This window comes from Melanotaenia boesemani, chromosome 6 (genome assembly GCF_017639745.1).
Source record: "Melanotaenia boesemani isolate fMelBoe1 chromosome 6, fMelBoe1.pri, whole genome shotgun sequence".
Classification (NCBI taxonomy): Eukaryota; Metazoa; Chordata; class Actinopteri; order Atheriniformes; family Melanotaeniidae; genus Melanotaenia; species Melanotaenia boesemani.
In genome coordinates, this window is record NC_055687.1 from 30,136,265 (window position 1) to 30,163,789 (window position 27,525).

The window sequence follows — 27,525 nt, forward strand, 5'->3', positions numbered from 1 at the left end:
TCCAGTAGGATTTAACAGTGATTAACGTGTACATTTGTGTAAATACAGTAGCTAAGATCAGCTTTTAACTCATATTTCAATTTGATGATTGCTTATTCAGACTGCTTTTATTCAGGTTAAAGTAAGAAAAAAAGCAGTTTGTGCGACAGAAGCTGGCTACTGGCCATTTGACTGAATTTTAATACATTCACTGCATCCTCGTGTGCACAAAGAGCATCCAGTGTATGTCATTTAGTTTTGATTTAGATACATTTAGATTGGTGCTACTACAATTGCAGAAGAAGATGTCTCTACCGTGGTGGTTCAGACAAATGTACCAGTAACAGAGAGGCAGAATTCTTTCAGATCAGCGCATCATTACTCATCTCTTGTTGACCCTGACTTCACCCGATGATAAGGACATGGAAAACTTAAAGCAAAGCTCAACTGTGGGAGGGCTAACCAGAAGAATACAACCCAAGTAAGAACAAAACCATAATAGATATATCAGTAGGATTTTCTCAACTCATAGCAAATATGTCCAACTCAACAATTTGTCATTCATGCAAACTCTGGTTCCCCTCTCAACATCCAAATGATGATTGGTTATGGATGTGAATATTGCATTAATTCTGGTCAGAGCTGGCCTCTTAAATGATTGTGTTGAGACAGCCGATGAAAGCCCCCAAAACCGCAATGGCTCTGGCCATGGTTCGAGTTGCCTGCGGAAGACAAAGGAGCCAGTAAAAAGACAGTCCATTCCAAAATAAGTGACTTTCAGTGTAAACTCCTTAGTGTCCCATTTGCAGGAAAATGTCTTTGGGCGAATTCAAATGACAGACACTTCAGCTCATCTCAGCCAAGTTTTAAATATCACAAGCAGGGACCGGGTAACAGCACCACTCTAACTGAGCGACCTACCACAATGCTTAATAAAACACTGCGCAGCAAGCTCGACAAGGCCTGAGAGACTGAGCAGAGTATGTCTGCGTTACTGGCCATAGATCCACGTATTAGGTTTCTCTGAACAGATTCACCCAGACGAAAGTGAACGCTAAGTGGGCCCAGTGCAAGCATCAGTTTGTAATCAGGTGAAAATCAGTCAGCAGATGTCAGTGGCTTCCTCAGCCTCATGTTTTTGTTTTTTTGTTTTTTTAAGTGTCTGGAGACTGTCTTTAGAGAAGTATGCTGGCTTTGGTCAAACTACATTCATGCTGCTGAAGCCAGAGTGGATGGAAGTAAGATTAAGTGCTAATCAGAAGGTGTCTCTGATGGTCTTTTGGGATGAGGTTTACAGCAGCACTCAATCAATCACAGCCCTACTGAGATGTGCCATCCAAGTCTATTTATCACACAGACTGGTGATGGTTCATCTCCAGTCCACACTCGTTCAGTAAGACAAGGGGGAGGGATGGAAACCCCAAATTATAACTTATTTGGCTCATCCAGTTCTCAGATGGAAAATGGTGTCTTGTGTTAATAACTGTCAATTATTATTTCTAATTTCATTTGAGCCATTGCAGGTTTTCTCTCAGTTTAATTTAGAATCCTCAGTCAACTACCAAATCAGCACAGATGTTGCTTTAACTAAAAAATTTCTGCTCTTGCATTAAGAGTTGCCATCAGGTAGGACAGCAATCAAAGTTTTATTCATTCAGTTTGTATCATTTTTCACTTTTACAATCCTTCCATTATGTAAAACTAAGCTGCATCATAAGACCAAACCTCAATCCTAACCATATATTTCTGTATAATACACAGCCTAGATGTATTTACAACAAACTGACACCTTGATGTGGTCATATATACTACTGCAGTCATCACTAAACTTGGACACTATGCTAACATGGATGGAAAGTAAACTTGGCAAAAACAGAACTGTAGAACTGGAAAGCTTCTCTCTTCTGCCCATTTTAAGTGGGTTTAACCCTGTCAATACTGACAGTGTGCTAACAATATGATCCTAACAAGAGTGAAGGAAAATACTCTATGTGCATGCGGTCATTAGATCACTGGCCGGTCAACCAACAGGGAAATTACAGTTACTGAAAAAGCCCTTCATACGTCTGGCTCAAAGATCATGCTCACTCTTGTTGTTAAACATTTGTTTTGCTGGTTGCTAATCTCGCAATCCTCGCTGATTGAGGATAACATAACCACACGCTGTCTGAAAGAAGCATATCCCACATCCTGGAATTACAGTACGACAGGAAAAAAAGAAGACAAGGACTGGCTGTACACGGTGGAGAGAAACTCTTGATGCTGATCTTGGGAGATTAGCTTTTGTGTGTGTCTGTGGAAAGGTTTGGAGGTTCAGGCCACAGGTATGTCAGGAAAGAGGCCACAATTCACAGTGTCTGGAGTAGCGCTGTCCAACTCATATCCCACACTACTGGCATAATGTCTTGCGCACTTTACATCAGTCTGATGACTGCCAACAGGTTTCAGCAATTCCATAAGAAATTAAGGTGAAAATAGAATTAAACAAAGAGGTGTAGAAGTGTCTTCATCGCTGCTTTATCTTTAACGTAACATGAAGTGTTCAGTTTGTAATGCAGTTGGAGTTGTAGAGGCTTTGTTTTGCGTACTCTAACTTCTCTAATTTAAGGCGTATGAATTCAAACTGTGTTTTGACACATGCCCAGCAGCCCTGTATGGTGTTTTTCTACTGTCACAAATCATGTCATGCTTTCTGTCAACCACTTTGAAACCTTATTGAGCAAGACAAGTAGAAAAGATTCACAGAGAGTGGTCTTTGTAAGATTATGGATACCAGGTTTAACATACATATATTTTTTTAAGACAGGAGAGGAGTACAGAGCATTAAAAGTGGCACTCCTTGCACACGATAAACTCTTGTCGTTTACAGTTTCAACCACAGAGTACACATTACATGAAACAAAACAAATCCACAGTTCCCACTTCTGAAAGATCCCTTTGGGCCTCAAGTATTGTATTTACAAAAAGCCACACGGACATCGCTGTGGAAGCCTACACAAGAACTTTTTAACACAAAGACTTAATAAGTGCCTCAATGTGTCATGTCTACAAGGCAAAGCTGCTGCTGATGTAGAGGAACCACATAAAGGACCTCTCTCACAGTCTCTTCCTCAGCCATCAGTAAAGCAGTGACAGCTAGATTGTGGTGATTTCAAATTAAATGGAATAAGTTTGTTCGTTTGCATCTAGAAAGGGAAGGTTGCATAATGCATATAAAAGAATAATTTAGTTTGCCCTTGTCTAAATATAAAGCACCTGCTAGCTAGCTTACCATAGCGCAGGGATAACAGTTTGTATCTATTTGCACAAAGAATAAATATATGAAACTGTGAAATTTTAACTGTTTTTGTATTTATTTGATATTTGATATGTTCTATATGATATACTAATTTTGTTACCTTTGGATAGATCCAGGCTAGCTTATGCTAAAGTATGCTAGCTAGTTGCTAACACCTGTCATGTATTTATTGACAGATTGGCAGACAATCTGTTTTTTTTTGTTTTTTTTGTTTTTTTTTTCCTTTATTGTTTCTACAACTTCAGTTTTGCCTTTGACAAATTTAAAACTCAGAAATTAAGCCTTCATTTAATCATCTGCTACAGTCACAGCATGAGGAACGATGTTTGGATTGTGGCAGCTTTCATTCTACAACAGCTGTCTTACTGGGAGGTTTTCTCTGAATGTAATTCAGGGGCAATTAGAGCTGCAGTGGGATCAAACAGAAACCCAAACTCCATCTCAGGTAAGTTTTTCTTTTTTTTTTTTTTTGTAGTGATTCTAAAGCAAGCGTGACAGACTGCATTTGGGGGCTGCCAAATGCTCCACAAACACAGAGGTTCCACCCATGACCAGCTAACTTTCTGCCTTCCACTCACCTATCGCTATCCATGAAATCATTTACACTGACCCATTCCAACTTTCTGCAAATCAAAACCCTAACAAGGCGAATTGCACATAATTTTGTGTTTCTCTTAGATGTCTAAACCTAACACTGAGAACAAGAATACATTCCTGACATGGGGTTTCACAGATGTGGGTCTTTTGTCAGCCAGCCTTGACAAAAACACTTCAGAGACGTCACTTCTGAAAATCATTTTCAGGTTTCACAATTTCATTGTGAAGATGAAAACAACAACAACCAAAAAAAGCACACACAGATGGACGATACAAACCAGACCATGCATCCTTTCACATTAGTTACAATTTATAGTTTTAGTTTTAGAATGGCCTTTTTTCATGTTTTCGATCTATGCAGTAATCTAATTTATGACCTTTTGTTCTTTAAAAGGTGGTTACAAGCCTCTTTAATAAGCAGCTTATACTTATACCTATAAAGAAGATCCCTTGTCTCTATAGATTTAACCCGTCAGTACTTTTCTAAACTTCTTTATTTTTTTATTTATTTTTTTTTCATATATATATATATATATATATATATATATATATATATATATATGCCCACAGGAACAGAAAATGGTACCATTTGTAACTCAAATTTTAAGCTTAAAAGCAAATTATCAACATTAAAACAGCTGTTGATGATATAGCGCAGAAACTCACTGGATAGCTGATTTGACACTTATTTAGCTTGACACCTGTTTTATTAATTCATTACTAAATGAAAAATTATACCAAGGGGTAGCAAAGAGATGACTGACAACTAAAGCAGCCTTATTATAACCCTCAAGTGAATTCCAAACTCAGCAAATAGAAGACAGGAGCTTATACTGAAACACAAATGTTCCTATTCTCACAGTTCCCTGCCATTTCTCCAGAGACCACTGGTATTTAAATCTAATAAAACAGACTGTGAGTGCAACTATCCAGCAGGCACACAGTCTATTGTTTGAAAAATAGGCTCTTACAGTACAGCATATGGGACAAAGTTTTGAATCATTAAGTGACAAGACAAATACGTCTTTCTCTTCATTCACTACATCTATATAATTCATAATTGTCATACGGTGAAGAGGCAGCAATGAAGAACTTCAGGTTTTGGAACAGCAGCAGGTCGAGATGACTTGTCTTCTCATTTGGAAAGCATCACATTCACCAACAGAATTATATGCTTTCCTCGTGGCACTGAGACAAATACTGTTTATTGTCCAACTCACTCGTGCCTTCTTAAGTGATGGTATAAGCTTACTCCTGCTCCACTTAGATGGAAAAAAGAGTCAGCATTGGAGAGAGAAAGGGCAGCTACAGGACAGCACAATGCTGCAGCAAAACAGTTGATTTCTGGATCTCTTCAAACCACTGAACTATCTACACTTAGACTTTGTAGCTGTAACAATGTCAGAGCTCTCAGCCAGTGTTCACAGGCCATTCAAAACTCAGCGTTCTTCAAGCTTCTTCGAAGCTGCTACATGGAAAATTAAACAAAGTGCCTACTTTGCAGGCCCATGACTTTAATTGTCATAGAACTGGAAGTTTCACTTTGTTCAAAAATTGTGGAGAAAAAGCAGAAAGGTAAAAGAAAAGTGTACATCGGGCAAAACGTACGTTTCTGTGCCAGTTTAGCAGAAAATATGCAGGACTAGCCTCCGACTCTTTCCCAGCTGGAAATAGTCAAATTTTTGGGATCTACGTTTTCTCTCCAGTTTACGTTAACAGATGAAACTCTGAGCACATGTTTATAGTTAAGGATAGTTCTGCTGCTCATACTGATTTTGCAGCATGAGACTTGAGCAAACACATTTGCCGTCAGACGTATTAGCTCAGCCAAACAGTTCCTGGGACACACATTTACTGGGTGAGGCGAGAAACACAGGGACTTAATTACTTGAATGGGTAGCGGTTCATGTTGTTTAGAATGGGTAAAACAGGCAGCCATGGTTCATGAAGGCTACTGGAAAATTGCAACCGTTGTTGCTGCACAATAAAACAATAAGTAATTTAATCTGGTATGACTCAAAAGGTTTAGCCACAGTTGCATGTGGGTGAGAAAACTAGATCTGACTCATTAGAAGACCGCAGAACATTTGTTTTAATAAATGTCATGGAATCAGTCACTCACATTTTAGCTGATAAATTCATTTTTGTTTTTTTGTTGTTTTTTTTTTTACTTATTTGAATCAAAAGTTTGCCAGCACTTTCACATGTGAAACAAAAACATTAGGTGCACTACCATTGATTCTAGTGGTTGCCTGAGAATTGTCCTGCCACCTACTCTATGTATTTCTATGCTAATGTATATAACCAATGTAGATATAATATGTTAAATGAGTTTTAAAGTGCTGTTACCAGTCCTTATGAAAATCAAAGCTAATTTGCTGCTAGATCTAGCGACATGTTTACCAAAAAGTATTTATGTTTTCATTGCTCTCTGTTAACATATGTTTACTATAATGTCATACTGCTTCTTTAAAACTGCTTCTGTCAAACAAAAGATATAATATTTTATAGCACTGTGCTCAAATACTCCTTTTCATCTTGACCATGTTAGCAGGAAGCTAAAAAAGCATAGCTAATACATATATACATACATATATATGTTTGTGTGTGTGTGCCGAACTTGTGGTTTTATATGTGTGAAACCACAAGAACAAATTGGGCTGTTGCAGCTACAGTTTCTGAGCATCAAAGACAAACTAGTAGATTTGATGATAAATTAGAGCTTTTATCTCTTAAAATAAACTTCTCATATGAAATTTTTGCTGGTCAAAAGTCAAAATTGCCACTACAAACATTGAAAATGCAGCTATTATAAAGAGATTTAAAGCTGCTTGTTCTGTCTGCTGCTCAGATCAGATAGAGACATTGACAATATTTTAGTGTTTATCTGGATTTATCTTTTAATAACATCTTCATGGTGGATTAGGACTTGACTTTCATGTGTTGGGTCAAACTGCACATTTGGATGTAAAAAAGACCATGTAAGGCCTGTTTGGAAATAATAAAAGAGCGACCTGGTGTTTTTACACTTTCTGCTGTACCAGTGGACACTTGTTAAACCCTTGATCCATAACAGCCAAGTGCTTCTATGGAAAGCTCCATAATCATAGAAGGAAAAAATAACAGAGGCCTTGATGTGGTGTTCAAGTAACAGCATCGCCTCTTCATTGCGGATTGAGGTCCCATAAATTTTTTTATAGCTCAGACAACCTTTGAAAACAACAGAATATGTGTTCACAGTCAGTTTCAACATAATTTAAGCAATGAACTCAAAACAATACAAACCTAAAAAAAATCAGGTAAAAATGTTACAGTAAAGGAAGGGCTTTTTCTCTGAGACTTTTGACAATTAAAAAATATACAACTCTATTGGATGCTGGATTTATAAGTCCATTGTATTTTTGGTGGTAAATTTTATATATTCACAGCAGTTTTAAAGTGCTTTAAACAAAGAAAAAAAAACTGTGAATTGCAGAAACACCAAAATTGAAACACTATTTTTCCTTTTTGGGATACAGCACACCTCAGCCTGTACATACTGACAGGCCAAAGACCAAAACGTTTTCTCTTTGTAAAAAACAGTTAAACTGGCACTTCCTGCTGAGTGGCACTGGTCATCACTCAGCATCTGCCTTTTATTCTTGGTTGCAAGATTCACTTTATGGTTGGTCAGCACAGGTGCAAAAGGTCTATATGGCATTTAAGTGTGGAAGCACCACGGGAGTTTATCTATGACTCACGAGGATGGACTTTATCGCTCTCTACAGGCACCAGAGGACGAGCATGTGGTTTATGTTTCTTGCCAGCTCTTCTTCTCATCCATCTTAATGCACTTTTTCAGGGAAAAGGCTCTGTGTTCTTTTTAAATTCCCCAGTTCACAGCACACATACACCGTTCTGAGTATGTTGCTCTTTAAATGCAAGATTTAAGATATGTATCCATAAGGACGTTGGCAGGGCCACTGTACTATAAAAAAAGCACTTGAACTTAGTAGCTTAAACTCAACAAAAAATTCTGTTTTAAGACAAAAGTAATAAGAAGATGGAAAATGGGCATATCTGTGATTTTTAAAGACAGAATGGAATAAATTATGACTTAAATTTGTGCCAGAAAACATTGAACGTCAGCTGCAAACTGTATGGAGTATGATAAATCATTTTATAGCTTTTATTCGTGAGAGTCTAGAGGTGATGCACATGACATTTGGAAAGGATTAGTTCAGCTGTCCAAGACGGGTTTCAAAAACCTAATAAGTTTTTGGACATAAATGATATTGTTAGAGAACATTTTAATGTAGCAAAAATGAATGAGACAACATACAAATGTTGACCTTATCCACCTGAATTTTGAAAAAAGGAGATTTACATTTTTATGAGAGGCAGTTTGAACTTGAAGCATGTGCCTTAACTTTTCTGCTTTCTTAAGGAGAAACAAGTTTTCTACACTAACAAGAATTCACAATGCAGAACTAAAGTAACAACAATAAGAAAGCAAAAGAAAAAAACAAGGAGTTTTTGAGAGTACACAAAAACACCCCAAAAGAAAACACGGACTACGTGTGAACTGCAAGCAGCACAGCGTAGGGAATGTGCCCGGAAAGAAATAGAACCATGCAGAATGTGAATTTTTCAATATTTACACTCCCTCAAATTCACTCAAGCTGTGGGAGAAATGTGTTTTTTTCCTCTGAAGGGAGGGAAGAAATAGCTAAGAGGAAAAAGGTGGAGTGGCTCCTATTAGCCCACATGGTGGTAATTTATCACACATAAATCTCACACCTAATTTTCACACCTGCAGCTCAATGTGCAGCGAGCCTAGTAATTCACTCACTCACACATTCATGCACTTCCACACACGTGCGCCCCTAGGAGGGACTCCCCGGGTTTTTTCTTCGGAGCAGGCGGGGACTCGCAGTGTCAAGGGCGAGGACCAGTCAAGTGGAGGGGCATGCTTGGCATATTTGCACCCCATGAAGCATTGCTCCATCTTTCCCACCCTAACCAGTGTTTCACTCCCCCATTTGCCATCACCTTAACTAAACTCATCTCCACTTCCAGCTCACACATATGAAAAACAAAAGAACTGGATGAAGATTTTTTCACACTTGCCAGGAAAAGGAAAATATCTGGAGATCCAGCTGAGAGATAATCATTTTGGAGTTTCTCTTTTTCTGAGGTGTGAAAATAAACTTTAACAAACAGCTGAAACATTGCTTTGATACTCCCTAAGACTGATGGGTCATGCAGCGAAATCAATAAATAAATATGATTTCTCACTTGAGCAAAACAGAAAAACATGTTTGAATCATGAATCATGTTCTGTGAAAAAAAAAAAAAAGTGCCATTAAAAATAAGGCACAGAGAAAAAAAACTCGGGGATTTATGTTCAAAGGCAAAACGTTTGTTATTGTCAAAGATAGTTACTAGCAAATTACTAGCACACTTTAAATTCTTTAATTCTTGATTATCTAAGTGATTTAATTTACTTAGTTAATACTGCTGATAATGGTGAATGAAGAATTTAGATAAGTAAAGATTTTATGGAGAACAGACCTTCCAGTTTATGTGATTTTCTTTTTTTAAAAAAACACACGCCTATCACATGCAAAAAACTTTTTTGAAACCATCACAGTGTACAAAATCTTAAAGCTCTAAACTGAAACTCTTTTGAAAAATACACTATACATTTCCTGATGCTTTCTGGTCTTTTGCTTATTTTTCACTTCATGTGGCTGAAATTTGTACTTAACACCCACAAAACACTCTTGAGATATTTATTTAAAAAAAAAGAAAAATGTTGTCTAATGTGTTGAATTAAACAAACTATAAATATTTTCTAATTTTCTACCACAAAGAATAAAACTCTCTAAGTATGGCCCATAGTTTTTTTTATCTTAAAACCAAATGGGCTTCTGTAGTAACTACAACTCTACTTTCTATTTATTCCAAATATAAACTAATTTAATTAGATTAAATATAAAGTAATGATACTGTTTGATTTTGTTTTATTTAGTCATGGGGCAATTAACAAATGTAAATTTAATAATGTTTTGATTGCTTTTTAAAGGTTTTTTTCTTTAGATGAAACCTACAACATGAATTAATGGAGCTCCTCAAGTAGTTTATATTTATGGCTCAATGTAAACAGAATATGGTGTAATCCATGTGTCATAAATTTCACAAGGCCGTATGATAATTATTTGTACTTTTAGCATGTCTTTGAAAGAGGAACGATTTCAAATTACCTCATAATGAGTTCATCCCATTAGCTTCAGTGTTAGTATACTGCTTTCAATATAATCCACAAGACCTCAAGCTTCATTTTAACTATCATCTCTTCATCCCTTTTTTGTTGAAAATGATGTTTTTACATTGTGATATAAAAAAAAAGATATGGTGAACCAAAGGGTGAAGAAAATGTGCGTAGAAAAAAAAAATTAATTGTTCACACAAGATTAGAAAATATCAACAATGGCACAAGAAGGGTTCCATACAGGAGCTGGTTAAGTAAGCTGTCACAGTAGGTTATGTTGTTTAACTTCAAAAGTAAATACATCTCTAATCTTAAAGCCTTATTCTACATCGGGCTTTGTATGTAAAGTAATCTAAATGTTAAACAGATCAGAAATATGTTCTATTGTGTTATGATTAAAAGCTATATAAAATGTAAACACTGGCAGTGTCAAATCCTGTCCTGCATGCTCTAAATAAGAATGACACACTGGATCAACATTTATAGACACTCACAGTGGATTGCTCTGATGAAACTGGTAGCTATGTGGTAGCTAACAGGAACAAAAGAACCCTTACAAAGCAAACAAAGATTTTCAGAATGAAATAAAGAGAATGGACATTTAAAATTGAGACAAAACAAGAAGGAAAAGGAAAAGCAAACAATTGATACCTTTGTTTGCGAAGAAGTCACTCTGACTCACCAAATATTTGTTTCAATGTGAACATTTGCTGCAAAGTTCTGCCTCATTAACCTTTAAACAAAATACAACCTAACACCCCCCTACTGACCCACTGAGACCAAAAGGGAAATTTGAGGTGATCGTCAGGGTCAAAAGTGGAGCGCACCACAGGGGACAGGTGCGGGACACCTCTCACTTTCAGTTCTGGTGCTTGGTACAAAAAACTCCTGAACATCAAAGCTTTATTTTTCTCCCTGCCCCCCCACGAAAGGACTCAATCCAATATTGACATTGGCTCATTTGCAAGAAAATAAAACATCTCTGCTTATTTACATGCCAAACTAAAGCCTGTTTTCCATTAGAGAAATTTCAACAATATGTGGTCTTTTGTATAGATTTTTCAAAGGCCTTTATGTTGCAAACTTTTCTCTGAATGAGACCATGTTTTGGCTTTTGACTTAATTGCAGATGCACACTCAAAACAAAATATATTCAGACAAAACAAGTTTATCCAAGATATTTTGCAGGAAAGTGAAATGCTGTTTGTTTATATGTATCCAGCTGCTTCCTGCTGTAGCAGGTGTCTGGGTTGCATCTGGCATTGTGCTTTCACACCACAGAACTGCACGTGAACGGCTGGCACTGCCTGGGCTTCTTAACGGGAGTAGGCATGTGTTGGCTCAAAAAGATTACATGAAACAATAGAAGTACACTTTCCTTTTGCACAGTGTCTTTTTGAGAAAACTTGGAAAAATGTATTCTTACAGTATAAAGGATGAGCATATTCTCTAGTCCAGGGCTACTTAATCCAGGAAAAGTAGCAGGCCTTTTTTCCAGCTTTTCTACATGTAAGCCCAAAGCAGGGCTACAAAATTTAGTCCTACGAAAGCCACAGTCCTTCCTTTCAATGTATCCATGTTCCAACACACCTGACTCAAATTAAATGGATCCGACAGCCTATGAAATTCTGCACAATAACTCATTAATTTGAGTCAGGTGTGTTGGAGCAGGGGTTGCACGGTGGTGTGATGGTTAGCACTGCAGCCTCACAGCAAGAAGGTCGCCGGTTCGAGCCTTGGCTGGGGGGAGGTTCGAACCTGAGGGGTGCCTTTCTGTGTGGAGTTTGCATGTTCTTCCCAGGTAAGTGTGGGTTCTCTCCGGGTTCTCCTGCTTCCTCCCACCATCCAAAGACATGCATGATAGGTTAATTGGTTATTCTAAATTCTCCCTAGGAGAGAGGGTGCGTGTGAATGGTTGTTTGTCTATCTGTGTTGGCCCTGCGACAGACTGGTGACCTGTCCATGGTGTACCCTGCCTCTCACCTGTTAAAATGCTGGGATAGGCTCCAGCTCACCCGCGACCCGTAATGGAATAAGCGATCAAGATAATGAATGAATGTTGGAGCAGGTATATATTGAAAGCCTGCAGGACTGCAGCCCTCGTACAATCAAATTGAGTAGCCCTGCTGTAGGCTTACCTGTGAAACAAGCTGGCAAAAAAGACCTGCTACTTTTTCTGTAATCAGGAACCATGAAATAAAGTTTAAAAACATCTAGAATGTCTAGAATATCTCCATCAATTCCTTTATTTGCTGATTTGACTCTATCACACAAACCTCAAACAGGATTTATGCTTTTCTAGTTGTGTTTTTTCTTATTGGACTGTTACAATCGTATCTGCACTGTTCAATTCAAATCTTCTGACCGGATTGATAGCAGCCTACTGAGTTGAAGAGAGTCTGGTCAGTTTGACAGGATCGATCCACTATGCTTGGGTTAGGGCCATTGTTTTATTTCTTTGCTCCTGGCAACTTGTGAGGGCTGGCAAAAGTGAGTTTTTAATGATGGTGTTAGATGTTACAGCAAAACTTGGACCAAACCAAGGAGTTGCATCCAAAAATCCCTGGGTGGCATGAAGTCACCAAGAGTATCATTACCATGGAGGCAATAGACTTAGCTGCATGGAGCCATACCTGTCTTGTACCTACATGCCGCAGTATTTTGTGCTACAAACGAGCAGCAAATCCGGTTGCCATATCTTGGCTGCTATAACAGCAATGCTTCAAGGTGTTGGATGTACCAATAAGTCTGTGACAGGAGTTGTCTCTTCTTGTCTAGTTAGAATAAAGAAAACAATCTGGCATTATCAAAAAAAACTAATAATCTTCAGCCTCTAAATTTCTGTCAACTTTTCTAAAATGTCTTGCTTCAGCTGCTAATAAGAATGTGAGCATTCAAAGTCATTGCTGATTCTAACCTGCCTCATACTGTCATTTACAATTCACTAGTGTTCATTACAGCACCAAGGCGGTGCCATCTCTTAAGCCATTAGCCAGTAAACATGTAAACTACATGTGACCCCAGTCTACAGATACCTATTAGTTATGAATCCTGCTGGTGACATCTGTTTACACAGCTAAAGCCGCTGCTCCTGAGAGCTGGCCCCACTCCAAATAAAATAATATCCAGTTAAGGAGAAGTCCGCCAAGTTGTAACACAAGTGTGCAACCAGAGGAGAAAATAGAGTGGAAGAATCTGAGAAATGTTAATGGAGCTCTTTGTCTTTATACTTTTCATCCTTGCATTTGTCTTTGCCACAGTCTTGTTTTATTGTCTTTAACAAGAGCAATGAGAAGTGCTAATGGAGGAGAAAAAGTTGAAGGCAGTCACCACAGCTGATGTGGTCCTTGACAAAGGGCAACAGAAAAATGTGCTGCTGTCAAATCATGGCAAAACTTTTTCCACAATTGAAAGTGTCCTGCTTTTCCAAGTGTACGTGAGGAGGTCCAAAGTGTTTTGGATGTACAGGTTAAAAAAGCTAACGTACATGGCCTTTTGTCAGTCCTAACAGCAATGAAAAAGCCTACAATCATAAAAAATTATCAAACCATGTACTAAGGTGAGCAGACCACCATACCTAAACTCTTTCTTTCTTTCTCAAGCTCTCCACTGGTCATGAAATGCTACTATGTTGTTTTTATTAAAACGTCCAGATAAACAAGCAAAAGGCACAAACTAATTTAAGCTATTCATTAATTTCTTCATCAAGTTTGTGATTCAAGTATTTTTAAAAAAATCACCCTGCATACTTTACTTCATCTCACCAGTGAATGTCACACTTCAGTTCACCTCAAGATTCCCACCCAAATGACTTTGCCATCAGATATATGGGCTTTTCAAAACCTTTTTAATATTTACTTTTTATTAAAAGAAAATAACTGAGACTGAATAAAACTGCCTTACAGCTGGCCCTGAAAACCAACTATTTAGCTAATCCACTGAAGAATGTCAAAGCAATCTCACCTGATAACCACAACTGCTGTTAACTGTTATAATAATCCAGAGACAGTCCAACACTTCAAAATATTCTACACCACAGCTACTCAGCTGGGCTTTGGTGAGTTAAAAAAATCAACTCAAAACACCATTTTAAAGAAGTTATTCTACCACTGTTGAATCATCTTAATGTGCTCTTCCCACCAGCTCTATGCTCTTGCATTTTCTCTTGCATTTATGGTTTATGCCTTTACTGTTTTAGTTGGGTTCTTTCCATAAACCTACACAGCAAGTTGATGTATCCCAAAAATTACCACAAAATTGTTTAAATCTACACAACTTTGCGCACCTTGATATTAGCAAAGTTTAGGTAAACTCACTGGAACGTAAGCATCAGCAGCTAATATGCCTAAGTTTTATCTGAAATTGGTCATATTAAAGTAGATTAAGTGTTTGTTTGTGTTGTTTTATCTATATTAGTCACTTTTCCAAAAATGCAACTTCAGAGTATTGCTGATGCTGCTCACTATCTGCTGTTTGTGTTACTTGCAGCTAAGTGCCACTAACTTCCCTGGAATTACCTTCATAAGGGTCTTTACAGATTATTATGCTGCCCCCAAATGGCAAAAAAAAAACAAAAATGTAAACTTTATTTAACCCTTTCTTTTTACTTTGTGATCATTTCGGCTGCGTTGTGGCTAGTGGCATGAATTTTTGCAATAATTCCTCTTTTTAGACTAAATTTTTAAATGCACTTTCTTTTTCTGACATGTTGCAGTGTATTTTTCTATAAAATAAATATTGCAGGGATGGAGCTTTGGTGGTGATAAGAGTCTTGGATATGTCAAACATCACAAAAAATTTATTTAATGGGATTAGTGTTTTTTATGTAGTATCAGCTAATTCCTCTAGTGACGTTCATGGCAAAACTACCCCGACTGATTTCCATTAAATCTGCGTACCACCACTGCCATTACAATTTAAAACTATTAATTATTTAATGTCACCATTTCATATTGTAAAAAAGTAGTCATATTTGGCATTTTACTGGGTTCCACCAGATTCATCTGGTTTTCCATTGTAGGCAGATGCAGGAAATCCTGGTATTTTGCCAGTTACACTGTATTATGGAGCTGTGGGCCCACCAGGGGACACCAAGATTTTCTTTTTTTTTTTTTTTTTTTTTTTTTTTTATATATATATATGTGTATGTATGAAATAATTTTCTAATTAACATCTAAATCAACACTTTGATAAACAGAAATAATTTCACACACATGAAAAGAAATCCCTCTTGATTTTATGGCAGTTTTAGTGCGTGGACAGTATTGGCCACAAAGGTCAACAGAGGGTACTAAATTTGAGGAGGGCACAAGAGATAATAAATGTAATTAACAGAATTTAGCTTCCTGAGAAGCTAGTGTTAGCTTGAGACAAAATAAGACTTTAGACCGGTTAACTGTGGGTGTAAAAGTAATGATCAAGAGAGTCACACAAGCAAGAACAATTCAGTGAGAAAAATTATAATAATAATATGGGAAAATGTATACAATCCATGCTCCAAAGCAGTGAACATATGTGCTGAGACAAAGCTAATTTCCTTAAAGTTTGATCATATGAATGCTAGTCAGTAAGTTAGAAGCTGTTTAAAGACAAACAGAGGTGATCTGATATCTCTGAAGTGACCACACATCTCAAGATGAGTGACACGTACTGGGGTGTGGGAATGAAATATTGTCAGGAGAAGAATTTCTTCTAGTGCCTTAAGGTTAAATGTTAAGTACTATAACTTCCATTATAGGATTGATCTATAATCTTTTTGTCTCACTCTGATAGCAGACAGATGCATGTCTCATCCAATCACTCCTATGCTGTTCTTTGCATCCTCTGTTCCAATCACTTGCTTTCTCTTAGCTTTGACCACAGAAATCTGCATATGTTGCCCTCACTGTGTTTCCCCCTCTTCACTCTCTACAATCTCCTCCCTTCACAGAGGGAGTCAGAGGGACAATGAGCTAAGCATCAAGGCCCAGTAATGACTCCCAGCCTTGTTGATGATTAAAAACACACCGGGTGCTTCTGCACACCGCAGGCAGCCATGAGGCCTTTCCCTCCTCATACCACAATGCCTGAGAGCACGAGCAAGCTTCAACATAACTCTATGGCTAAGCAAACCAAACCAAAAATAAATTATCCGGTGTAAGACTTACATAACAGTCGTACAAAAGAAAGCACACAAACTTTTAATTTAAAGGTTTTCCTTATCAGGATATAATCAATAGTATCTGGTCTTAATCAAGTCTTAACATTGGGTAAATATTACCTTATATCAACATAATCTGAAATTTAAAAAAAAAACTGTGTAATTATTTATTTAAAAAAAACTAAGTCAGAGCAATGTAAAGGAAATGCTAAGTATACCATTTCCATAGAAGGTATATAGCAACTGGTCTGTTGGAGCCTTCAGATGTATGTTAACACAATGCCAAGGAGGAAAGACATCATCAATGACCTTTGAGAAGCAATAGACCCTTTTCGTAATGAATGCATGCGTCACTCGTGCATGCTTGTAACTTCTTTGCTGGTCAGAAAGCTAAGCTGTCAAAATATGCAGTGAGTCTGGCTTTACCAAGGAAAATAGAGCAATTGAGGTGATTCTGGACAATTATTCAATATTTCAATTGACTGCTTAGCTTTCTGACTGGTAAAAGCAGTGCATAAATTATGAAAATCATGGCTATCAATCTGGAAAAAGAAAAAAATCCTAACAAATAACCACAAGACATCTGGGACAATGTCCTTTGGATGGAGAAAATTAAAGCGGAGATGCTTGCCCATAATGCACAACTCCTTATTTGTTGGAAATAAACACAACATATCAGCACAAATGCCTCATACCAATTATCAAGCACAGTGGTGAGGGAATCATGATATGGGCCCTTGCAGTCTCCGTATGCAAAACAATTTTAGTGTCAAGTGTGAGGTCGTCAGTTTAACAGCTAAAGCTTGGGAAAATCATGCAACAGGACACCGATCCTAAGAATCCTAGTCTATCCACAAGAAATTGCTTGGAAAAGAAAAGATTTGAGGTGTTGCAATGACCCAGTCAAAGCCTACACCTCAACTTGACTGAAATGTTATGGTGGGATCTTAAGACAATTGGGCATAAACAAATGCAGACAAAAATGTCGACGATAAATCAAATGAAGACATTAAAGATTATGAATCAATTTTGAGGAAATTGTATACTTTGTTGGGTACCATGTGTTTTTCATATAGTATGATCATGTTGAAGTTCACTTGCAGCAATAGGAAAATAGCTTATTCTGTCAAATATTTTACTTGTTCTTGAATATATTAATACAACATATTTGATGTAACTCTACAGATGGGCAGGGGGCAGCAACACCTTTATCTGTCCAAGTCCATACTTGGACCCCCGAATTATATGTGAGTTCTGCAGAGTCACTTTATTGCATCTGACCAGCTCACTTCCTCTCCATACCAAAGACATTGCATGCTGAGCTTTATTTTGATGTGGGATGTAAGCATAATTAGAGGTCCCATAAAAGCGGGGGGGTTGTCCATCTGTCGAGTGTTAAGGGGTGGGCAAAGGGGTAATCATCACAGCCCCATGCTTCCCTGTTGTTAGAACCATTTCAACAGGCACTGATACTCTTAACACCAAACCGGAGTCTGTGTGTTTTGTGTGTTTGTTTCCGCAAATGTTGGTGTATTTTCTCAAGGGGCCTCCTTGAGTTTCAGATTTCCAGGCTTTGCTGATCGATGCAAAGTAGGTATTAGTCGACACGCACACAAGCGTAACACACAGACAAGATCCAGTGTGTGGCCTTTTCTGGAAACACTAGGATGTCCACTGGGACATAGATAATCAATAAAATATAGCTTTTTTTCTACACATTATGGCTTTATTTTCACACTCAAAACCAGTTTTTGACAACTTTAAACAAAGTGATGACATTCAGAAACCCTAAGTAGTGCTGACATGCAGACGTACTTGCTTTTGATATTAGACAGTGCGCTGTCATATTCTTTCTTTACATGAGACATTTTCTTTGGTGTGCTAGGTGGAGCTCTACCCTAAAGTTGGTGGTACAATCTGCCATAAAACACATTGAAGAAAATTACAAAAGGATCTTTTCTTTTTGACAATGAAGGAGGGCAAACTACCTCTAGGTGAACAACTTCTGAACATCCTTCCGGGGTTCTCTTGGACTATTAAAAGGATGTCTTAGTTTCCCTAAACCCACAAGTGCAGTTGTGTGACATACTTATGAGAAATCAGAGACTCATCTGAAGGCAACAATATTCTGTTTTCTATCATTCTGGAGAAGCATAGAGTAATTCTCACTGGGGAGCTAGCAGGCTGATAGCTTGATATACACTTTACTGTTTTTGTAGAAAGATGCACACTATCCCTTGTGATTAATCTCAGTTGTCTTCTTCTTCTTCTTCTTCTTCTTCTTCTTCTTCTTAGCATGACCTTGGGCTGGTCCCCTGTTCTGGATGGACTTACGGTGGAGTCTTCAGGTGATTTTTTTCCTTGCCTGTTTGGGAGCCTACCTGTGCCCTGTCGTAGAGCTGCATTGTCCCATCTTCCAAAGAAAGAGGATTTGGCTCAATTAAAGAACTTGAGATCCGTGGCACTCTTATGCGCAGATTATAAGGTGTTGTCCAAAGTGCTGGCAAATAGACTGAACAGGGTGTCTGGAAGTTTTAATCCATATGGAGAAATCAAACTACTTCCCTGGCCAATATGGATATGTGAGGAAATGACAGTTTTCATTTTGGAACGATTTCACTGAATCAAGAGGTGTTTGATAGAGTGGATTATATTTTTTTATTTTCTGTAGGTTTGGGTTTGGTGATGAATTTATTTCTTGGGTTCATTTACCTGGGGAGGGAGATAATCCTTCCTTGGTGGTCAGTACCTATGCTGATGATGTGACTGTGAATTTAAGAGAACAGGTTGATATAGAAGTTCTGATAGGCTGTTTGAATGTATACATGGAACCATCATCAGCATAGGTTGACTAGGAAAAGTATATCAGGTGGGGGAGTGGGGAGGGAGGACACCTCCTATTTTGCCTGGGAATTTGACTTGGCTGAGGAGAGGGGTGAAAGTCCTGGGAGTATGGCTTGGTACTGAAGGATTTCTGAAGAAAAACTGGGAGGGTGTGATGGAGAAAGTCGGTGTAAGGTGTCAAAATGAAAATTGTTGCTTCCCCAAATGTCCTACATAAGAAGTGTCCTGATTGCCAACAACCTGGTAGCCTGGATGCTTTTAGATAAATTTATTGTTCTTTCCCCTCCTAAAGACTTAACTGAGAGGGTACAGCACATCTTGGACTTTTTTTTTTTTTTTGGAGTGAAAAAGTGAAAAGTAAAAAGAATTGCATACGAGTGCCTGTCCTTTTCTTGCCAGTTGGAGAGGGGATCCAAGGCCTTATTGACATCATGGCCAGAACAATGGCTTTTAGACTACTGAATGCTCAGATAAGCACTGATGCTGGTTTTGTAGTTATGTAATGTGATTATGAGATGAAGTGGGTCAGTGAAGAACACTTTTAAATAAAAATTAAAATCTTCTCCTTCTTCTTCTTCTTCTTCTTCTTGGGAACTTTGGAGTTTGTGTGGAGCACACAGGCCCATATAAGTTTAGCTAAGCATGTGCATGTATGATTTGACCTTCAACCAAATCATCTGGGTGTGTTCGTCTCTCTGCACTTGAGTTTTGTACAGTTTTGACTGAAATGTTTAAATGCATTTTAAAAGCACAAATTTTATTTTATCTCATCATGTAAACATGCTCACAGATAGACATAAGCTGTGTCCCAATTCCAGGTCTGCACACTTCGGAGTGTGCAGACTACATAGGCTATGGAGTGTCCTTCATAGTTTGTCGTTCGTCAAATGGGACAGCCTACCTAGCCAACATGAATTTTCCATAGCAACAACATAGGACGTTGAATTACTTAAACCTCTGAAATTACTATTTCATAGTAATTTGCATGTCATAGGACCCTTCAGTGAACATTAACACAGAGTGGGTAATAATGTAAAAAAATAAAACAAAACGGTCTGAGGCTGTTGTTTTCCAGCCAGTACACACTTCCTTAACACCTTAAGAATCCATGAATATCAAATATTCCAGAATTTTAATGTCACCATTTAACAAACATGTTATTAATGTTCTTTATTTTCTCACATTTCTACTAAAGTGTAGTTTAAAAAAAAAGAGCTTGGTTGCTCATTCACCACCGTCTTGTGTGCAATGAATTCTGGGAGAAAAGAGGCCACGAAGTGCTGATTTGTAGGGTGGATTGGGAGGTTCATTCGAATTGGGACAATGCACCACGATGACGTACCACTTCAAAGTGTGCAAACCCTGAATTGGGACGCAGCTTTAGATGGACTGTGATGTGATACAACACAGAAGCTTTGCGGTTAGAAAACATATGATGACAAAGTCAACAGATGAAAAAGTGACATTGTGTAAAATCCCACTGGTGGCTATGAATTTTGTTGAGGTTTGAGTTGAATAAGGTGAAAAAATGTCTCTCCAGTGGTGGTCTCGGTCTGAGTAGCCATTAGCTTGGTTAGCCTGTCAGTCCCCATCTCCACTTTTGCGGTGAGTGAGCTGTCACCGCTGTCTACTCCAGATAAGAAATTTGAGAACTTGTAAATACTTCATACAATTCCACTTAAAGAAAAAGAGGGGGAAAAAAACTCTGCACAGACCCTCTGCTTGTTTGCTCTAGGTATGAAATCAAAAATCAGACTGTCGAATACATTCATTGTCCATATTGTGTGCTTAAAAAGTTGTTTTAGATTTTAGATTTACATCTGCAATGATATTTGGTAAAAGTTAAAGTTTGGAAACACCTGTCCATTACATTTTAATGAGTATGTGTATCCAAACGTTGGACTGGTACTGTTTGTGCTTTCACTTAATAACTAAAATACAACAAAAATGTGCAATTTTTCTTCTTCCTATCTTACTTTACATAATGAAGGAATTACATTTCTTCTTGTTAACTTTTCTGAGTACCTGACACCAGAGTTTATTGGATGTAGGTGAGCTGTTCTTTAGGCTAAACTTAGCTAGCTGGCTACTAGGTGTAGAAAATTTTCTTAAAATATCCACCTACTAAAAGTTAATTCACCTTTTCTTTTTTGTAGACAGGGAAATGGAAATGGATTATTTTTTAACAATCCCTATGATTAGATTAATTGAGGAAAGAAAAAACAATGGATGCCCATTGTGTTCACATCATTACCTCTAAACAGCTCTTCACTGGATTCTTTTAGAGGTATATTAGTAATGTGAGAGGTAAGTAGTCTGGGCGTTTATTTCAGTGTGAGCCTGAGGGGCTTCATCTCCGGCACTGGGCAGCTCTCCTACCTGTGAAGCCCTTGCATGAGTCACTTCTTTTTTATTTATTTAAATGCTGCTTTTGTGTTGTTGTTTTATGTGTGGCACTTAGAAATGATTCCCAACATTAGAATCTTTATGGCCCAATAAACTTGAGAGAATCAGACCAAATTGGCTGGCCATATTTAGTAACTTTATAAGGAAACATACTAAGGTGTAATTGCTGCAGGGTAGTGCACAATTGAGGAAACGGGCATAGGTGAGGGCTGCAAAATCGCCGTTACACTCTAGAGGGACACTGAAGTTTTTGTCTGCGGCTCAGGCGTTTCCAATCACCACGAGGAAATGTGGAGCATATTATAAGATTTTATACAATAACTTCATTTTATTTCACATTTCCGAAAAAATGAACTTTTACAATGTGGTGAAACGTAGCCTGAAATAAAAAACATCTGTTTGGCATTTAGCTTTGCCAGCATACGGGATCCTCTGATGACAATGATTGAGGGTGGAAGAGAGGATCCCCTCGAGTAATGAAGAACAAAAGTATGCGCACAATGAATGTTTTCTCGCTCTTATAGATTTTCAGAAGTGTTACACAACAAGCTTTCCCATCTATGTGAAACAGATTTCCTGCAACACCCGGAGTTTATAGATGAGAATTCTTACCACTCCCACCACCATTGTGTTTAAATCTTGCATTAAAACACCAGATAACGTGGCCATTCATATTAATTCTTAAGGATAAATTCAAATGTTCACATTGAGCTCTTTATCTGTCTTGAGGGAATACAAAAAAAATAGTCAAACAGATCAATTTTCCTCTGTGTCCTAAAAGAATCTCTCCCTCTCTCCCCCTCTCAGGAAGAAAGTTCATGCTACTGCATGTTTTTTTTCTCCTTGCCAGGGTTTGCAGCAGTATAGCATGGCACAGGCTCACTGAGGAGCCTTTCTCGGGCTTCATCCGATACTGCTGTGACTTGGAGTAAGAGCTGCGCTACAGGCCGGGATTGACACACAGGTCAAACAAGAAACTAGTCTTTCCCTAGAGTTTGGAGGCTGGGTCAGACTAATGTGATTTATCAATACAACACATAAGCAATTCATTGTCCTTAATGGCAAAGATGACCGTGGATGTGATAGGTCAGGTAATTGGGGCTAGTCGGAGGAGGAGGAAGAATATCCATTGTTGTGGACTTGATGTCTTGATCATGAGCACATGCACCTGTCCCTGCACTGTTTTTCCCTATCACACACATACGCACACACTTATGGAAGCTCGGCTGACGGGGATCTGTGTGGTAAAAGACAAGAGTTCTGTTCCTTGACGCCAGAGCTCGGGCTCAGGTCAAGACTCAGCTCGCTGTAATCCCTGTCAGGTGATGCTTGTTCACATTCAGCCGATTCCAGCTGATCTGCTTAAATATGCCTTTCTCATCCCCACTAAAAAGCCCCTGCCCGTCCTCGACCGGCACAACCCTCCGTGGACAGTGAGGGAGGAGGGAGGACTCCTGCCTTTCTGCTGTCAAAATCAGATCAGATGGTGCCTTAACATTTCCACCAGGTGACCAAGCCTGTTCTTCACACGAATGAAATACGCATTTCACTAGTTTTATAGATGGAATGAGAAGAAAGCATCAGGATGCAGGAGCTAAAATGACCTGGATTAGCGTGGCATCATGTGAGAAGGCCTTGTTATGAGATGTGCCATCAGCAGGGCTTTTTCACTTTTTCCAAAGGCAAGAATAGCAAGGCTGGTTTTAAAGCGGCTTCTTGGAGCATTCCCTCTCATCCCCCTAAGGCACTTAATCAACGTATAATATTGCACCGAAGTACCGGGTTCCAACATTAACACTTACACCCACAAACCTGGGATTGGTGTGAGCTTTCAGCACACAAATGCCTGATTTGCAGGCCTTAAAGAGAGGGCACTGTGTCTGAGTTGCTTAACTGCCTCCAAAGATCCAATATTCAAGAATAAAAAAAAAAAACTGCATTTGATTAAAAAGGAATTTAAAACTGAAGCCAGAGTCAATTCACAACAGCCAAACACCTGAAAGTGTCAAATTTCTGCAGTCTTTATGTAATTCTTAGTTGAAATAAGGGCATAATCAGCCACAAATTGGGACTCTTTTGCATCAAAAACGCAGCATTACAAAATGTCATGCATCTCTGACCTCACTCCTTCCGCCCTGTTATGCAGCACCAGTTTCATCTAATCACTTTTGCCCTTTAAAAACATCTGGGAATGCAGCTGAGGAACAGATTACACAGCTGAATATGATCTGAAACATGCTAAGGCCTGCTGGGAATTCAATTTTGTGATTTCTGGCAATATGTGGAAGGGTTAACAGTATCATATGGCAACTTTTCACCACTCTTGACTGTGATTACCTATTCATTACCTGTTTAAACATCTTAGGGCCCCACTGTGCATCACTGTTCCTTCAGGCAGTGCTGGTACTCAGCCTGATTTTATGTAGTCAGCAGGTGGCATCATTAGCCAGAGAATAAAAATGAAAAGTAATACCCTTGTGTCTTGCTATGAAATCATAGCAGGGCTCATTGGCATCATTTTCCTGTTTCTAGTGGGCAGGATACAGGGTAAGGAGGTGTAAATTTAATATGTTTCGTCATCTGTTTTATATTTTAAAAAAGCAAATGTGTACAATTACCACAGTCAAATGGGAGTTTGGGTCATGACATGAAGTGTTTGAGGAAGACAAGATCAGCCCAGAAAAACCACAAAAAAAAGATCCCAATCTGGACTGCGCTGAAGTCACTGGTTGTTTCACGCCTTGACATCCCCCTAATTACGCTGGCATCTTAATCCCTGACACCTCACTCAGTCTTGCGGCTTCCTGCAGCACAGTATATCAATGACAAAACATGCAAATGAGAAAGACATTTGTTGAATAATGCAGGATGTGTTTTGTTACGCTTAAAAAACAGTCACGCCCGGGGAGCAAAGATGTGGCCAAATTGAGTTTCAAACGTGTCTGGGTCTCAATACTCCTGAGTGGTTTTGGATAGTTCCCCATGCATGCCAGATAGGCTGTGTATAAAGCTGTCACAGAAACCTTGCGGGCTAGAAAAATATTCAAACATTTCTGCCCCTATTGGACAGTGATCTCTTACACATGCTTCTTTCAATATAACCGTGATAAATAAAGGAAGGAAGCAAATACCGAAAACTTGGCCAGCTGCCACTGCTAGCTAGAGGGGCACTTTTGGCCCAAAGTCCCCCACTCCACTCCTCTTTTTCCCTACCTCCAAACACACACATACACTTTCAACATTTCTGTAAAGGCAAAACTTGCGGATATTTGCATTGGATTAGTTTGACAAGTGTAACATCCGCTTTGAGAGTTGGCAGCAACAATATGTAGCTTATAGCGCTCAACCTAAAGCTGTTCTTGAGGTCAAACGCGCGAGTTAACCTCTTGATCTCATCTCCAGCACCACCTCTTTCTTCATTCTCTGTCTCCCACCTTTACTCACACACAAACAAAAGTACACACAACGCATTAAGAGCCACCTGAAGACAAATGTGTAAACTGGATTTGCTGCTTTACCTGCAGATATTTCTTTTTCTGTCTGTAAAGATTGATCAGACCGTGACATCCAGTCTCCTTCCACGCCATCTAAGAACACACAGTGCACAGAGGAAGAAACAGGCAGAGGAGCAGAAAGACGTGTGTGAGCCAGTACCCCGCAGTGATTGCCTGATTATTTGCAGATGGGCAGCGGAGGGCTTGCAGAGTGTGGAGGTTCCCCCTGGCACGCAGTGCATATGATTAAATCTGTGATTGCCTAAAAATTTACAAGACCCCTTCTCCCGTGACTTTTTTTTCTACAGAGTTACTCTGTGCGCAATTCTGACACAAGAAAAAAAAACATTTTAAAAAAGCATTTAAAAAACTGTGTCAGTGTTATGTCACAGGTTTAAAGAGGGCTCCGCGGGGGCCACTTTTCTAATCCCACTGTCTCCTCATTCATTCAGCGCAGAGAGGACTATTTACAAAGGGGCTGATCCCTCAGCTCAACTTCAGCGCCTCCGCTGAGCGATTGTTATGCGGGTTTCCGACCAACTGTTTAAAGTGGTTATGAGATCAATTAAAACCAGCTTAAAGGGGGCTGGAGTGGAGATGTGCACTTCATAACTCTCGGGTTGGGAATTCCGTATCTATTCATTAAACAACTTCCCCTCCTCTTCTTTAAAGAGCGACCTGCACCAGAAGCATGTTTAGGACCAGTTATATTTGTGTGTTAAAGACTGGACATGTTCCATGGGCAGATGCACGTGGCTGATTCGGAGCGCACTTTACGCACGAATTATTGTCACTAAAATCCTTATTTGATGTGGAAATTTCTTTATTTTAAGGGTTAATATGTTGCATCAGATGCTGACTGACTGATTTGTGAAGGAATTAGTTCTTAAACGCAGCGCACACCTGCGTGTTTTAACACTTTTCCGTCTCAGTCTGGATACAGATGGTGGATGGACTTTCATAAAGTGTTGCAAACTACCTCTTTCTCTCGCGTGCGCAATCACACACACACACACACGCACACAAAATACACGCTCGCACACAAGCTCTGCCTGTCACTCTTGTATGGTGCTCTAAGACCTGTGGGTCGTAACCTCGCGTTACCTCGCTTGTTTCTCCTCCAGCGATGCGACGGCGCCTGACAGTTGCTGTACTCCATACAGTTCAATACGATGAGGGCAAATGAGAAGAGTCGAAACTGCATCTGGACGGCGATCTGTTGTTCGGACTCCCGATTTAAATTATTTTAAAAAATATAAAAAATAGGGTGGGGGGGACGCACCAACTGGGCGTTTGGATGAATTCTCTGACTTTCCAATGTCCTCCTCCAGCTTCTTTAGTTGATCCTCAAATGTGTCAAACATCAGACGAGATGCGACACGGCATCATGTCGCCGGCTGGAATCATTTTATGGAGCTGCCCTGATCCTTCTGGTCAGTAAAGAAAAGAAAAGAAAAGAAAAGAAGAAAAAAAGAGAAAAAGTGTCCGTTTTGGTGTCCTGCTGGGAGAATAACAAAGGAGTTGATAAGAGAGTAACGAGATCAACACCTTCCTATGATCGTGGAGATGAAAGAAGGGAGCTGTTCTGTGTGTTAATGTGCTTGGACGCAAATGCGGTGCGTGTTGTTCCAAAGCACTCCGTTAACGAGAAAAAAAAGAAACAAAATGCGCGCAAACGGTGCGTAACAGTAGCCCAGAAAAAGAAAAGAAAAGAAAAAACCGTTCCACGAAATAACGTGATGTTGTATTCACCTCTCAGAAAGAATCTGTGTAAATTCCGCTCCAGTCCACTTTTAGGTTCCCTCTGGGTGCAAGTGCGGCTCAGGAACATGGAGCATCCCTCTCTGTGGGAGAAACTTGCGTCTTCAGAGGAGAGCAGAAGTCCGAGGAGGAGGAAAAAACGGTGGAGGGGTTAAGGGGAGGGAATTGAGGGGGGGTGGGGGTTCCCTTTTCCTTCCAGGTCCGTTAAAAGCTCACTTTACCTGCGTTTCCACCCTCTCACGCGTGTCCCTTTCTCCTCCTGTAGCGCAGAACAAACTCATGTGTTTCTTGGTTTAACGCGAAAAAAAAAAAAAAAAAAAAAAAACGAGAGCCGGTGAGTGAGCTTGAACGCGCGCGCTGCTGAGGTTTAGTTGATGACTGACGGACTGACTCCCGACTGGTCCTGATGCTTGCTGCCTTTTTCCTCATATAGCGGAGTGACGCTGTCACGTGCGGAGATTTCTAATTTTCTGTTTCCTCTTATTTAAGATGTTGGCATTTCTTGGAGTAGCCTAAAATAAATAATTAAATAAATAACTAATAAATTTAAAAAAGCGCGCACTCACCCTATTTGGGTCGGTTCGAGGTTGCTTCTGGGTCCTAGTGAGTAAAAAGTTGGAACATCATTAAAGAAAGAAAAGGGAAGTTCATTTTTCCCTTTTTTTCAGTGCAGATGGAATTTCAGACCGTCTGCGGTGGGATTTTAGGTTATATCAACATCCCGAATGCCTTTTATGCGAATTACTATCCAAAT

At 39.1% G+C, this 27,525-nt stretch overlaps 1 protein-coding gene across 2 annotated transcripts in view; it reads right to left on the reverse strand.

Annotated features, from left to right (window-relative positions):
- rspo2 (R-spondin 2) overlaps window positions 1-27,267 on the reverse strand; it is a 60,154-nt gene extending 32,887 nt beyond the window's left edge. The window contains exons 1-2 of one of the 2 annotated variants that reach the window (XM_041989237.1): window positions 26,115-27,267; window positions 25,035-25,103 (exon numbers count right to left, since the gene is read on the reverse strand). In XM_041989237.1, the coding sequence (XP_041845171.1) occupies window positions 25,035-25,103; window positions 26,115-26,214 (169 nt within the window). In that variant the 5' untranslated portion in view covers window positions 26,215-27,267. The remainder of the gene's footprint in view (window positions 1-25,034; window positions 25,104-26,114) is intronic. The other variant, XM_041989238.1, reaches the window with a different exon arrangement.
- Between the last annotated feature and the right edge of the window lie 258 nt (window positions 27,268-27,525).